The 14,704-nt window shown below is 38.6% G+C and overlaps 1 protein-coding gene across 1 annotated transcript in view; it reads right to left on the bottom strand.

Moving 5' to 3' along the window:
* Positions 1 to 218: 218 nt before the first annotated feature.
* Positions 219 to 14,704, bottom strand: part of YTHDF2 (YTH N6-methyladenosine RNA binding protein F2) — a 30,713-nt gene continuing 16,227 nt past the window's right edge. Inside the window, exon 5 of the mRNA XM_055332781.1 lies at positions 219 to 1,066. Coding sequence (XP_055188756.1) covers positions 1,043 to 1,066 — 24 coding nt within the window. The 3' untranslated portion in view covers positions 219 to 1,042. The remainder of the gene's footprint in view (positions 1,067 to 14,704) is intronic.

Below are 14,704 nucleotides of genomic sequence, written 5' to 3'. Positions count from 1 at the left end.
AATGATTTAGCAATGGCTTGACTTTATGAATTCTGGCCCACCTTTTTCTTTATGGAGGTCATGGTTGTCTGGCCCTGGATACAAAAGCAAACCTGAACTATTTCATTTCAGCAAGCTTTCTAAAAACAGTTGTCATCTCACCTCATACAACTCCTTACACTCCAAATTTTTAATAAAACACAGAAGACACAAATCATACTAATAAATGGTACTAGAAGTGATGCTCAACAGGATCTCACGTTTATTGAGAAGTGATTAATGGTAAAAAGAAAGGCAATGCCCTCTCCTCATTGGCTGAACAATAAACTGAAGAAACATTCACTACACGTTTTACAATATTTTTCTCTTCCAAAATGCATTTCTGTAAACAAGTTTTTACCACTGTTCTTAGCTTTGAAATCAAATTAATCCTGACTTAATCAGTATAATGTACAAGAACAGAAAATTTCTTAGGACTCCTAGTACTTTACTTTGAGTAACAAAGGGTCAGAGAAAATGAACCACCCTTAAAGACACAACCTTGGGTAACACTGTTAAATTCTCCAAGACAAAAATTCTTCATAAAAATGTTCTTCCAGTTCGGAAGGGAAAAACCAAATTCCCACTTTCTGGGGTGGAGGCCCAAAATCTTCGAAACTCAAGTGTTCTCCAAGTGCAAATGTCAAAATGGGGAGAGGAAAGGGTTTAAAAATTAGAGAAAACTGTATGCACTTACGGACTTTAAAATCCGAAAAACATAGTAAAAAGACAAAAAAACAAAGCATTATGCTCTGAAATCACAACCAAAGCCAAAATAAAAGGGACATTTTTCACCTAAACTACCTAGAGGGATTTTTTGTTTAGTTTTTTCTTTTTCTTTTTTTTTTCATTTTCCAGTTAAGTCCTATGTCTTTTGTGAAATTCCAATACTTAAACTGCAAGTCTGCAATCGTCTCTGAAGTCAATGAAATTAAGAAAAAAGTCCTAATTCTCTTGAAGGTCATTTTTTTCCTCTTAGGATATGCAGATGCAACCGTTGCTGCAGTCTGTGCAGAACTGCCTTTTATTTGCCACGACCTTGACGTTCCTATAGAAGTTAAAAAAAAAAAATTTGAAATGGTTAGTTAAAACTTATCTGAACATGCATAAGAATTAAAATTTTACAACTCAACAGAAACTTCGTTATTTGTGCTAAGTAGAATATTCCTCACAAATATTTACTTCCTATATTTAAACCAAGGTAGTAATAAACACTCAATCATCCCAATTAATACAAAATTATTTTCCTTTGACTTTAAAATTTCTTACATGACTTAAACAGATCTGTTTTCCAATTATAGTTGGTTTAGGCTAATACTTATCAGTCCCCCCAAATAATGGGCCTAATGGAAGTAACCCAAACATACATCAAAAGCCTAAAGAAGGGAAGCAGCATAAAGTATACTAAACAAAAACAAAAACCTAACACTACTAGAGTCATCCCATACTAGTCCTAAGGCCTTAGGCATATTCACAGGCCTCAATTTCCTTTTTTTTTTTTTGTTTTGTAAAGTGAGGATATATATCTCACAGGGTTGTGTGAGAATGGGCTGACATACAGAAAGCTCTTTATCCATAGCCAAAAAGAAAATTATCCTTTTCCCCTAGGGACAGTTTAAAATCCACTTAGAGATGGATTTTGAAAACTGACCTCAATACTTAAGTTTTCCCTGAAATAAATCTAAATGCTCATTTCTTAGTAAAAATCATTCTTCATGTGCCTTTTAGAAGCTTATCCTAAACAGCCTTCCATTTCACACACTACCTCATGTACTGGAATCTTTTAAACTATGACTCAATCCATGTGCCCTTTCTTTCTTTCTTTTTTTTTTTTTAAGAGAAGGAGGGGCAGAGGGAGAAGGAGAGCGTCTTTAGCAGGCTCCAAGCCCAGCACAGACCCCATGCAGGGCTCTGTCTCATGACCCTGAGATCATGACCCGGACTAAAATCAAGAATCAGCTGTTTAACCAACTGAGCTACCCAGGCACCCCTCAATCCACGTTCCTTTTATTTTTTTTTATTTATTTTTTTTTAAGATTTATTTATTTATGATAGAGAGAGAGAGAGAGAGAGAGAGAGAAAGAGAGAGAGAGAGAGGCAGAGACACAGGAGGAGGGAGAAGAGGCTCCATGCCGGGAGCCTGACGTGGGACTCGATCCCAGGACTCCAGGATCATACCCTGGGCCAAAGGCAGGCGCTAAACCGCTGAGCCACCCAGGGATCCCCCCACGTTCCTTTTAAAAGCAAAAACATTAAGTAGTTAGGAGCACACAAGCCTGAACTTATACTTGATTCATCAATCTGCTTGAGTAGAGTCATCTGCTCCCATTTACCCCATGGTAACTATGATTCTGAAGTAAAATAGGACTCCTACTAAAAGGAATAGCAACTACTACTTATGGGTTTCCGTGTTCCAGACACCATATATAATAATGATCTTCATAACTATTCTGCAGGGACTGTATTACTTCTGAGATAGGAAAACTAAAGCTCAAAAAAGCTACTTGACTAGTATTACCTAATAACCAAGATTCAAACGTAAGGTCACACACTATATAGGCTCTTTCTGAACACCAGTTATTACAAATACTTATGTGAAAGTCAACAAACTGAAGCTTTGTGATGAACTACCCTTACTACTAAATTAATCCATAGGTATAAAAACAGTATTCAGAAAGAAGTTATCTTTTTCCTTTTTTTTTTTTTATTTTTTTATCTTTTTCCTTTTTAAAAGATTTTATTCATTTGAGAGTGAGAAGGACCTCACGAGTGGGGGGAAGGGGCGGGGGGGGGGAGAGACAGAGAGGGACCAGCATACTCTATGATAAGCACAGAGCCCCACACAGGGCTCAATCCCACAGCTCAATCCCATGACCCCGAGATCACAACCTGAGCCAAAATGAAGAGTTGGGACACTCAACCAACTGAGCCATCCAGGCACCCTGAGCAGTTATCTTTTCCTAAGATTTTATTTATTTATTCAAGAAAGACACAGAGAGTGGGAAAGAAGCAGAGACACAGGCAGAGGGAGAAGGAGGCTCCATGCAGGGAGCCCGACGTGGGACTCGATCCCGGGATCCCAGGACCACGCCCTGGGCTGAAGGCAGACACTCAACCACTGTGCCACCCAGGCATTCCAATAACAGCATTTTTAATTCAAAAGAAACTCACTGAGGGGGGCACTTGACAGGATGAGCACTGGGTATTATTCTGTATGTTAGTAAATTGAACACCAATAAAAAATAAATTTATTATTAAAAAAAAAGAAGTCAAAAAAAAAAAAAAAAAGAAACTAACCAGCATTTTGCAATTATACTGCATCATCTGACTTTTAAAACACCAAATTCTTGGGATCCCTGGGTGGCGCAGCGGTTTGGCGCTTGCCTTTGGCCCAGGGCGCAATCCTGGAGACCCGGGATCGAATCCCACATCGGGCTCCCGGTGCATGGAGCCTGCTTCTCCCTCTGCCTGTGTCTTTGCCTCTTTCTCTCTGTGACTATCATAAATAAATTTAAAAAAAAAAAAAAAACACCAAATTCCTCTTTATAATGTGCTAAGTTCCACAATTACCTGTTCAAATTTTGCCCCAAACATAAAGCTATTCTTGAATCTTCACTACACAATGATACAAGAAGGTAAGTATACAACCTGTGTCCTAACTTAAACCTATATGCCAGAAGGTTTAAGATTTTTATTTAAGATTTTATTTTTTCAAAACAACAACAACAACAAAGATTTTATTTTCTCATGGGAGACACAGAGACAGTGGCAGAGAGAAATACAGGCAGAGGGAGAAGCAGGCTCCCCATTAGGGAGCCGGATGTGGGACTCGATCTAGGACTCTAGGATCATGTCCTGAGCCGAAGGCAGACACTCAACCGTTGAGCTACCCAGGCATCCCTAAGATTTTATTTTTAAGTAATTTCTACACCTACAGTGGGTCTCAAACTCATAACCCCGAAATTGAGTCAAATGCTCTTCCAGCTGAGGCAGCCAGGCACCCCACAGGTTTATCTTAAATTATGCAAATTACATACAAATAAATAGCATTCACAATCTTAAATCTTTTTTTAAGATTTATTGATTTATTCATAGAGACAGAGGCAGAGACACAGGCAGCGGGAGAAGCAGGCATACAGAGAGCCTGACGTGGGACTCGATCCAGGGTCTTCAGGATCACGGCCTGGGCTGCAGGCGGCGCCAAACCGCTGCACCACCGGGGCTGCCCGGCATTCACAATCTTAATCTCCTGATCTACATCAAGAAAACATCATACACAATTCAGCAAGCTCAATTAACTGCTGTCCTATTTCCAAATAGTTTTGATGTGTATACAAAAATAAATTTATAAATTATAAATAAGGAGAACCTCCATCTTCTCGGAGATTATAGAAAATATTCACAAGGCTGTTTTTTTTTTTAAAAGATTTTATTTATTTATTCATGAGAGACACACAGAAAGAGGCAGACACAGGCAGAGGGAGAAGCAGGCTCCATGCAGGGAGCCGGATGTGGGACTCGATTCCAGGACCCCAGGATCACGCTCTGAGCCAAAGGCAGATGCTCAACCACTGAGTCACCCAGGCATCCCTTGTTTTGTTTTTAAAAGATTTTATTTATTCATTCATGAGAGGCAGAGGGAAAAGCAGGCTGCATGCAAGGAGCCTAATGCAGGACTCGATCCCAGGACTCCAAGATCATGCCCTGGGCCAAAGGCAGGGGCCAAACCGCTGAGCCACCCAGGGATCTTTTTGTTTTTGTTTTTTTTAAAGTAGGTTCTGCCCAGCATGGAGACCAACAAAGGCCTGAACTCACAAACCCAAGATCAGAACCCAAGCTGAGATGAAAATTCAGATGCACTTAACTGACTGAGCCACCCCCAGGTGCCCCCAAGCAAGATTTTACATACTAGATTGAATTTTTAAAATATTTTCATCAGGGTGCCTGGCTGGCTCAGTCCATAGAGCATGCAACTCTTGATCTTGGAGTTGTGAGTTTTGAGCCACACAGTGGATGTAAAGATTACTTAAAATTTATTTTAAAAACTAAAAATTAAGGGGCACCTAGCAGGCTCAGGTCATGATCCCAGGCTCCTGGGATCGAGTCCTGCATCAGGCTTTCCACAGAGAGCCTGCTTCTTCCTCTGCCTACTGTCTCTGCCTCTCTTATGAATAAATAAATAACATCTTTAAAAAAATAATTTTCATTAAAAAAAAATATAGGACAGTCCCGGTGGCACAAAGGTTTAGCGCCGCCCGCAGCCCAGGGTGTGATCCTGGAGACCCGGGATCGAGTCCCACGTCGGGCTTCCTGCATGGAGCCTGCTTCTCCCTCTGCCTGTGTCTCTGCCTCTTCTCTGTCTCTATGAATAAATAAATAAGTAAAAAATCTTTTTTTTTTTTGTAAAAAATCTTAAAAAAAATTATAGGTTGGAAACAGGAATCAGTAGGATCTTGCTTGAAGGGTCCTCCCACTGCTCAAATCTGTGACAACTTAAGCATTACATAACCGCAGTAAGTAAACCATTATCACGGGGTGTCTGGGTAGCTCAGTTAAGCATCTGCCTTTCGGCTCAGGTCGAAAGGGTCCTGGGATGGGCCCCCACATTAGGCTGCCTGCTGAGTGGGAAGCCTGTGTCTCCCTCTCCCTCTGCTGTTCCCCATGCTTATGCTCTCTGGCTGTCAAATAAATAATTTTTTTTTAAAAAAAGAATTATTATAGTGTTATCCGAATTAAGGCAAGAAAACAATGCATGCAAAAACTAAAAGGTGAAAATTTGGTAAGGAACAAGGTATTTTTTACAGTCTCAAACTATTTTCCCACTTATTGAAAGGAAAATTGCTTTACAATGGAGAATTTGGTGAACACTTTGATCAAAATAACATTCCCAATAATGACATAAAACAGCCTCCTAATGTGAAGCACTGAAGACACAGTCACTTATGTGGTATTCCTCCTAGAGAAACACAATCACAATGTACATGATGAGGAAACCTTAGACAAACTGAGGGGGCATTCTACAAAAACAAACACCATATACTCTTCAGAAAGGCAATGTCATAAAACAGCTGAGTGGGTGGGGTATGGTATTCATATGTAATCGCTGCAGATTAAAAGAAAAAAAAAGACATGAAAACTAAAAGATCCTGGACTAGAACCTGGATTATTAAAAAATGGCTATCAAGGACATTAAGACTTACTGTAAAACATAAATAAGATCTATAGATAATAGTGTTGTGTGTCAAAGTTAAATTTCCTGATGTTGGTAAATATACTGTGGTTATAAGCCAATGTTCTTATTTTCAGGAATTAACAGCAAAATATTGAGGAGAAAGAACCTATCTGAAACTTACTTTTAAATGGTCAGAAAATTACACACACATATCAAAAAGAATAAAGTAAATGAGCCAAAACGGTACACTGACAAATCTGGGTGAGAAGTATATAGGCATTCATGTACTATTCTTGAAATTTCTTGAAGTTTGAAATTATTTCAAAATAAATGGGGAGAAAGTGAATGTTCATTTAACTCTTCTGCAAATACTGGTCACACTAAAAGTCATGTACAACAATTCATAAACCTTTGAATTAAGTTTATTTCTGGAGCACCTGGATGGCTCAGTTTAAGTATCTGACTCGATTTTGGCTCAGGTCTTGATCTCAGAGTTGAGCCTCATGCTCAGCAGGGAGTCTGCTGGAGATTCTCTCCCTCCCTCTACCCCTCCACCCTAAGAAAAGTAAATAAATAAAATAATGAAATGAGTTTATTTCCTCAGACCTACACTAAAAGTCCCTAAACACAGAGTATTTTAGTAAAAAAAGAAAACAGGAGCCCCTGGCTAGCTGAGTTGGCAGAGTATGCAACTCTTGATCTCTGGGTTGTAAGTTCCAACCCCACACTGGATGTACATTACTTAAATAAATTTTTTAAAATTCTGTTTAAGTGTAAAAAAAGAAAAAAAAGTCTACTTAGCAGCTTTTTACAAGTCTTTTAGAATGAGAAAAGAGAACAGAGAATGTTCTAAGACAAGGACCATTATTTTTAGACACTTATGGACATTAAAACCTTTTAATTTTTTTTTAAGATTTTATGTATTTATTCATGAGAGATAGAGGCAGAGACCCAATGTGGGACTCGATTCTGGGGCCCAGGGATCACATGCTGAGCCACCCAGGCGTCCCTAAACTTCTTAGGTATCTTTTTTCTTTTCTTTTTTTTTTTTTACCTTTTAGGTTTCTTTTTTTTTCTTTTTTAAAAGATTTTATTTATTTATTCATAGAGACACACACAGAGAGAGAGAGGCAGAGACACAGGCAGAGGGAGAAGCAGGCTCCATGCTGAGAGCCCGACGTGGAACTTGATCCAGGGTCTCCAGGATCACACCCTGGGCTGCAGGAGGCGCTAAACTGCTGCGCCACTGCTGCGCCACCGGGGCTGCCCAACCTTTTAGGTTTCTATAGATGACTTCTCTTACAGCAGCATTCTTTCACTTTTGTGACTATCTCCTATTACCACTGAGAACAATTTCACTAAATGCTTTGACAACTTATGGCCAAAGGGTTTTGCTTGTAGGTTGGCTGTATCTGCTGACATTCCTAATCAACCAGTCCTACCCTAGTAATATTTAATAAATAAAAAGCAAGGAGATGGGGGAACCAGAAGAATGATGATGGATATATAATAAAGGGAGGAGAGAAGAGCATATAAAAGCAAAATTGGATTTCCAATGGGTCCAAGTCCCAGTCAGAATTGCCATGAGAAAAACATACATCTATGTTTCGTTGGACACGCCAGCTTCTTTTTTTAAGATTTATTTATTCATGAGACACAGAGAGGCAGAGACAGACAGTGAAGCAGACTCCCTGCAGGGAGCCCAATGCGGGACTTGATCCCAGGATCACAACCTGAGCCAAAGGCTCAACCACTGAGCCACTGGACACTCCAGCTTTTATTATACACGAAGACACTGCTGACTCATCATAGCAGTGCAAGTGGTATGTCAAGTTGTTTCTCCCCATGGTACTGTCATGTGGAACTGATCTACCAACCCCCCCCACCCCCTTTTTTTAACTTAGTACTTCTAGAGCCACAGTCTGGACAGTTACAATGAGAGCTGTGGTAAGAATAGGCTGAAATGGTCAGTCAAGGTTAAGCTCTTGCCATGATTTACTGTCTGCAGAAAGGTAAACCTAAGATCCTCAAGCACAAACACAAAATCATAAAGTCCCAGTTAACCAGAAAACAACCCAAACACTAGAAGTTAGAGAAGATGCATGCATTTCTAGAGCTTAAGAATATTGTACTGATAATAAATAGAAGATCACAGAGCCAAGATCTTACTGATTTCACACCCCTTCCTCAAAATTCTAATTAGGACACATTCATCCTATCTTCAATCAATTCACAATCTCAACAAAAACAGCAAGACTAAAGAAACAATCTTAGAAATAAAGATAGGGCAACCCCAGTGGCTCAGCGATTTAGCGCAGCCTTCAGCCCAGGGTGTGATCCTGGAGACCTGGGATCGAGTCCCACACGTCAGGCTCCCTACATGGAGCCTGCTTCTCCCTCTGCCTGTCTCTCTCTCTCTCTCTGCATCTCTCATGAATAAATAAAATCTAAAAAAAAAAGAAAGAAAGAAAGAAAGAAAGATAATTTAAAGACAGTAAGAAAGCGTAAAAAGGGAAAAAATTTCTAGCCCTCAGCATCTGTTCTGCTACTTAAATAACTAGAGGTAATACCCATATTAATCATGCATCCCACCTGAGCCCCTCCCCACTTTACATCTATGATTATAAAATACAAAACTTCATCTCTAGAAAATATCCTAAAAACCACAAGGTGGCAATGTTACTTAAAATGTGCACATCTAGGGACGCCTGAGTGGCTCCGTGGTTGAGTGTCTGCCTTTGGCTTAGGGCGTGATCCTGGAGTCCTGGGATGGAGTCCCACATCAGGCTCCCTACATGGAGCCTGCTTCTCTCTCTGCCTATGTCTCTGCCTCTGTGTGTCTCATGAATAAATAAAATCTTTTAAAAAAAAATGTGGACATCTGAAACCTCTTCCTGTAATACATATAGAACTCTCTACGGATTTATTTTTCCTCTATTTAGCTTAATATCCTCTTGTTTCTACTAGCATACCACTCCCTCCACTTTTAAGAAGCCACAAAACACAAGTGAGGCATATATTTATTTACCGGCTATAAACTTAACCATAAAAACAGATATTCACCCCCAAATTAAATTTATTTACATAGCCCTCAACTAATTTTTCCTATGTCCCCATGGGCCTTGAGAGAAAGAACAGAAATTTCGCTGTCCCTGGCTGAAAGAGAATGCTAAGATGGGCTAGCATGGAAAAAAAAAAAAAAAACAAAAAAAGTGATCATACTAAAATCACTTTCAGAGACAAATACCATATTATTTCATTTATACGTGAAATAAAAAAAAAAACCCAGATGAATAAACAAAAAGCAGTAACAGACCCATAAATACAGAGAACAAACTAATGGTTGCCAGAGGGGAGTTGAAATCCGTGAAGGGAGGGTGGGAGATAGTCTTCCAGGTATGGAATGAGTAAGAAGATAAAACATAAAAGCAAAGGGAATATAGTCAATGGTATCATATGGTGACATAGCCTTGTATGGTAGCAGATGGTAGCTACATTTGTGGTGAGCAGAGTATAACATATAGACTTGTCCAGTCAAATCACTATGTTGTACTTATTTAGGCACCTGGTTGGCTCAGTCGGCTGGATGTCTGACTCTTGATTTTGACTCTAGTCATGGTCTCAGGGTCATGGGAATGAGCCCTGTGTGGGACTCCCTGCTAAGCACAGAATTTGCCTTAAGACCCTCTCTCCCTCTCTTTCCCACTTCCTTTCTAAAGTAAATATATCTTAAAACCTATCTATTCTGCGGGGGGCACCTGGGTGGCTTGACTGGTTAAGCGTCTGACTTAGGCTCACATCATGATCTCAGGGTCCTGAGACTGAGCCCTGTCACAGGACCTTCACTCAGCAGGGAGTCTGCTTGTCTCTCTCCCTCTGCCCCTCCCCCCACTCATGCTAGCTCTCTCTCAAATCTTTAAAAAAAAATCTTCTACCCGCTCATCCCCTTTTAAGCTTTTCTAGGTGCAGAAATGGACATTTAGTTAGAATGAATTTCTGGGAATTAAAGTAGGAAGAACAAAATGAAGCTAATGCATTAACTAGTAACATTTCATACTACCAGTTATTTTCCAAAATTACTAATTAGAAGCTGAACTCCTATACACATTTTGCCAAATGGGTTAGAAGTAAAAAGCCTGAATAAGCCACTATTTTCAGGACCTGAATAATAAATCTGACTAGCGACAGAACAAAGGGTAAGATAATTTATATATTAACAAAGGGTAAGATAATTTATACATTAACATTTTTTAGCTTAACTAAAAGTAAAATGAGGAAACACTAGCTCTAAATCAAATGAAATGGTCTGACAGGCTTAGCTATTGTCTAAATCATTCCCTGGCTTTCCAATAAAAACTGCATTTGAACCAAACCTGACTTCACAATAAAATCAATTTCTCAAAACACTTCAGAATACAGTTTAGCAAATAAGGTTTGTTTTTGGTTTTGTTTTTATTTATTCATGAGAGAGAGAGAGAGAGAGAGAGAGGCAGGCAGAGGGAGAAGCAGGTTCCTCACAGGGAGCCCAATGCAGTACTCGATCCCCAGAACCGGGATTCATGGCCTGAGCTGAAGAAAGACACTCAACAGCTGAGCCAGCCAGGCGTCCCAACAAATAAGGTTTTAATACCTTCTCAAATCCCCCCCATTCCCAGTATAAGCATTATTTTGCTTTTGACAGATAAATTCAGAATGAAGTAATCATTAGAATATGCTTTCCAATTATCTGATAATACTCTCCAGCTCTACCTCCAAAACTTTCCAGTAGAATCATTAATACCTCTCTAGTCCAAGCTACTATTATCTCTCATCTGGAATTTGCCAGACTCTTAAATAGATCTTTTATTCTTATGCCCTCTTCAGTGTATTCCAAGGGTTGGACCTCAAAATGGAAACTCAGCAGCACTATTAATTACCATGCCAAAGGTTACCGAAGAATTTAATGAATGATTCAAAATAAACAAGTGTGTATTTGTGTGTGCCTATTATAGATAGCAATCATTCATAAAAGACCTGTATGCAAAGAACTTCTATATAATTTAATCCTAACAGCACAATAAGGTATTTTTCTGATTTTTAAAAATATACTAAAGCTCAGAGAAGTTAACTTGCTCCAATCAGTCATAGTGGCAGATATGGTATCAGGTCTTCTAGAGCCTTTAGCCTTTCTGCTATTATAAATATGATATGTTAACAAGACCACAGAATCTAAAATTAATGCTCTCTATAAATAATATCAACCATTATACATACCTAAATAAAGGCCCATTTAGTTAACATATTTTACTGAATCCTCTCCATCCAAAAAAACGGGTTACCTTTAAAGATCAGCGTTTAAATATCTTAGTTTGGGCAACTTCAAAATGGCTAGTGACCACTAAATATTATAGTCTAAGATTAACAACTTTCTAAAAAAATTAACCTGCTCACAAAAGTAGAGATACAATAAAAGGAACACTAAATAATGAAAAACTTAGGGGTGCCTGGGTGGTGCAGGTGCTTAAGCGTCTCTCAGTTTCAGCTCAAGTCATGATCTCAAGGTTCTGGGATCGAGCACAGAGTAGGGCTCTGTTGAGCAAGGAGCCTGCTTGAGTTCTCTTCCTCTCCCTCTTCCACTCATGTGCTCTAAGATAAATAAATCTTCAAATAATGTAAAACTGAAAACCATTAATGTCTCTGAGAAACAGCCATAATGCCTCTAAAAAGTATATTATAACATCAAGTTACAGGGGTGCCTGGGTGGCTTGGTCAATTAAGCGTCCAACTCTTGATTTTGGCTGAGGTCATGATCTCAGGGTCGTGAGATCCGGCCCCATGTTGGGTTCCACACTGGGCATGGAGCCTGCTTAAGATTCTCTCTCTCGGGACGCCTGGGTGGGTCAGTGGTTGAGCATCTGCCTTCGGCTCAGGTCATGATTCTGGGGTCCTGGGATCGAGTCCCACGTCTGGCTCCCCACAGGGGGCCTGCTTCTCCCTCTGCCTGTGTCTCTGCCCCTCTCTATCTCTCATGAATGAATAAATAAAATATTAAAAAAAAAAAAAGATTCTCTCTCCCCCTCTGGCCTTCCCCTCACTAAAAAAAAAAATAAAAATAAAAAATAAAACAAGTAACATCAAGTTACAATTGTAGGATATTAAGCCAAAGAGACTGTCAGCTTTTAATAGACAAGAATTATTGGCAACATACTAGAGACTCATAATATTAGTAGCTGATTAAAAATGGACTAACTGCTCAAAATACCACAGTACTAAAAAGTACAGCCAGGTTTATCAGATATATGTGAATTCTAACACTGCTTTTAAAGGTGAAGTCTTGAGACGAACAGGTAATAGAGACTTTTTTTGTGGGGGGAGGGTAGGACTACATTACAAAGAAAAACTTTAGAAACCAAATTTGCAGGAAAAATAAGCATGAAGAATTTGAGGTAAAAGGCATACAAAACACTAATGATATACATAATCCAGGAGTTCTCAAACTTGAAAAATATAAAAGTCACCTATAGATTAAGAGCTGATAAAATGCAGATTCCAAGACTGTCTCCAAAGATGCTCCTTCAGTAGGTGAGAGAATAGAATCTGCAGTTTAAATACTCAGAGATGGTAATTTATGTAAACTGAAAAACTTCTCATCAATTTCTAATCCCATAAAAATACCTGGGGAGTTTCCTAAATTAACTTTCTTCTTTAAAAAGTCTGAGTATAGAACCTAGTTACCAGTATTTCTGTAAATACTTTTCAGATGACTCAAAGTTTATTTTATATCATTGTTACCATCTTTCTGTTTATATTCTAAAACACTCACCTAGGTCCACCCGGCTCCCCTCCCCATCCCCATCCGTCTGCAGGCTTATGGATTCCAAGTAAAGTAACATTTGCCATAAATAATATCAGTTACCCAAGAACTTGTCTGGGTTCTAGTTCTGGCTCTGCCACTAAACAAAAGTAAACTTGCAACTCTGTGTACAAATGAGAGTGGGATACACTAAAACCTTTCCATTCAATTTTATAACCTTTTCAGAGTACATTATATCTAGAGCCATTTGTGTTCCCCCTTATTCCTGCTGCCTGTCATTAGGCAGCAACTTTCACAAGGTTAGGTAAAGTAGATCCAATTAGCTCCATTTTGATGTTGGTGATGAGGGGAGTATATAACCAGAGTAGTTAAAGGTTTAAATTTCAATTAATTATGCTCTCCTCATATACCCTCAAAGAGGTGAATGGCATCTGCAGATAACAGAACACCGTTGTTAAACTGTTTTGAATGATAAATGTGGGGGCACCTGGCTGGCTCAGTCAGTAAAGCATGTGACTCAATCTCAGGGTTATGAGCTGGAGCCCACATTGGGTATAGAGATTACTTAAAGATAAAATCTTAAAAAAAAAAAAAAAAAAGATAAATGTGAAGATGCAGCAAAGCATTAAGAACAAAAAAAAAAAAAAAAAAAAAGCTTTGGGGCAAAACAAATTCCAGCTCATCTACAATTTAGCTAGTGATTTTGAGGAAGTTATACCTTCCAAATCACAGTTCCCTAACTGTAAACTGAAGATAATCTTATAAAGAATATTAAAAGGGATCAGAAACAAGCATGAAAAGTGTCTAATACATAGATGCCCTCCAAAATGGCTAAATATGGATATACACCTAAAGTACTAAGAGAAAAAAAAAAAAGATCAAAATACTATGTAGAATATGATTAGGGACCCCTGGGTGGCTCAGTGGTTGAGCGTCTGTCTTCAGCCCAGGGCGTGATCCAGGATCCTCTGTATGTGGGGAGCCTGCTTCTCTCTCTGCCCCCCTCTCTCTCTTGTGAATAAATAAATCTTTTAAAAAAATATGATTATTACCATATAAACCACTTGTGTTAAGTAAAGACAAGCAAACATGCCAAAATGATGAGTGGTTTGTCAGAGTAAAGAAATCAGGTGTGATTTTTCATTTTCTATACTTTTTATAATTTGATTTCACAAAAAAAAAGATAAATTCAAAGGCAAAATTTGCAACTACTACTATAAAATTTGCACACTGAAAATTTTTCACACACACTTTAAAATTCTATACACTACCCACACCCTGATTACCAAAAAAAGTTCACATAAAGTCAAAAGCTTATATAAATCTACCTTTCTAAATGGCTTTGTGTATTACCTAAGTGATATGGCCAAATTTTTAATGTTGACAAATATAGGAAAGTACTAAGTATCTCATAAGAACTACCAGATCTTTTAATAGCACAAAAGAGTTGGAAAGATTAACTGCCTGCTTCTTCCTTCCCCTCCTCCTCTATACCCAACAGCTCAAACTTGGCCAGTTTAGTCATTTTCTTCATCTTTCCACTATTTTTCCTATCCATCCTTCCAGAGTCAACTCAAATACAGTCTTCCATTGTCTTGACTCTAACCCTAACTGGTCTTACTATTCTTTTCTTTTACACTTGGTCTCATACTATAAAATTAGCATTTTAAAATACACTGTCCTGTACTTTCATTTATGATATTTTCTCCTTATGATTAATT

This window comes from Nyctereutes procyonoides, unplaced genomic scaffold (genome assembly GCF_905146905.1).
Source record: "Nyctereutes procyonoides isolate TBG_1078 unplaced genomic scaffold, NYPRO_anot_genome, whole genome shotgun sequence".
In the NCBI taxonomy this organism is placed as follows: Eukaryota; Metazoa; Chordata; class Mammalia; order Carnivora; family Canidae; genus Nyctereutes; species Nyctereutes procyonoides.
The sequence above is the reverse complement of the archived record's forward strand: the minus strand, read 5'-3'. Positions and strand labels throughout refer to the sequence as shown.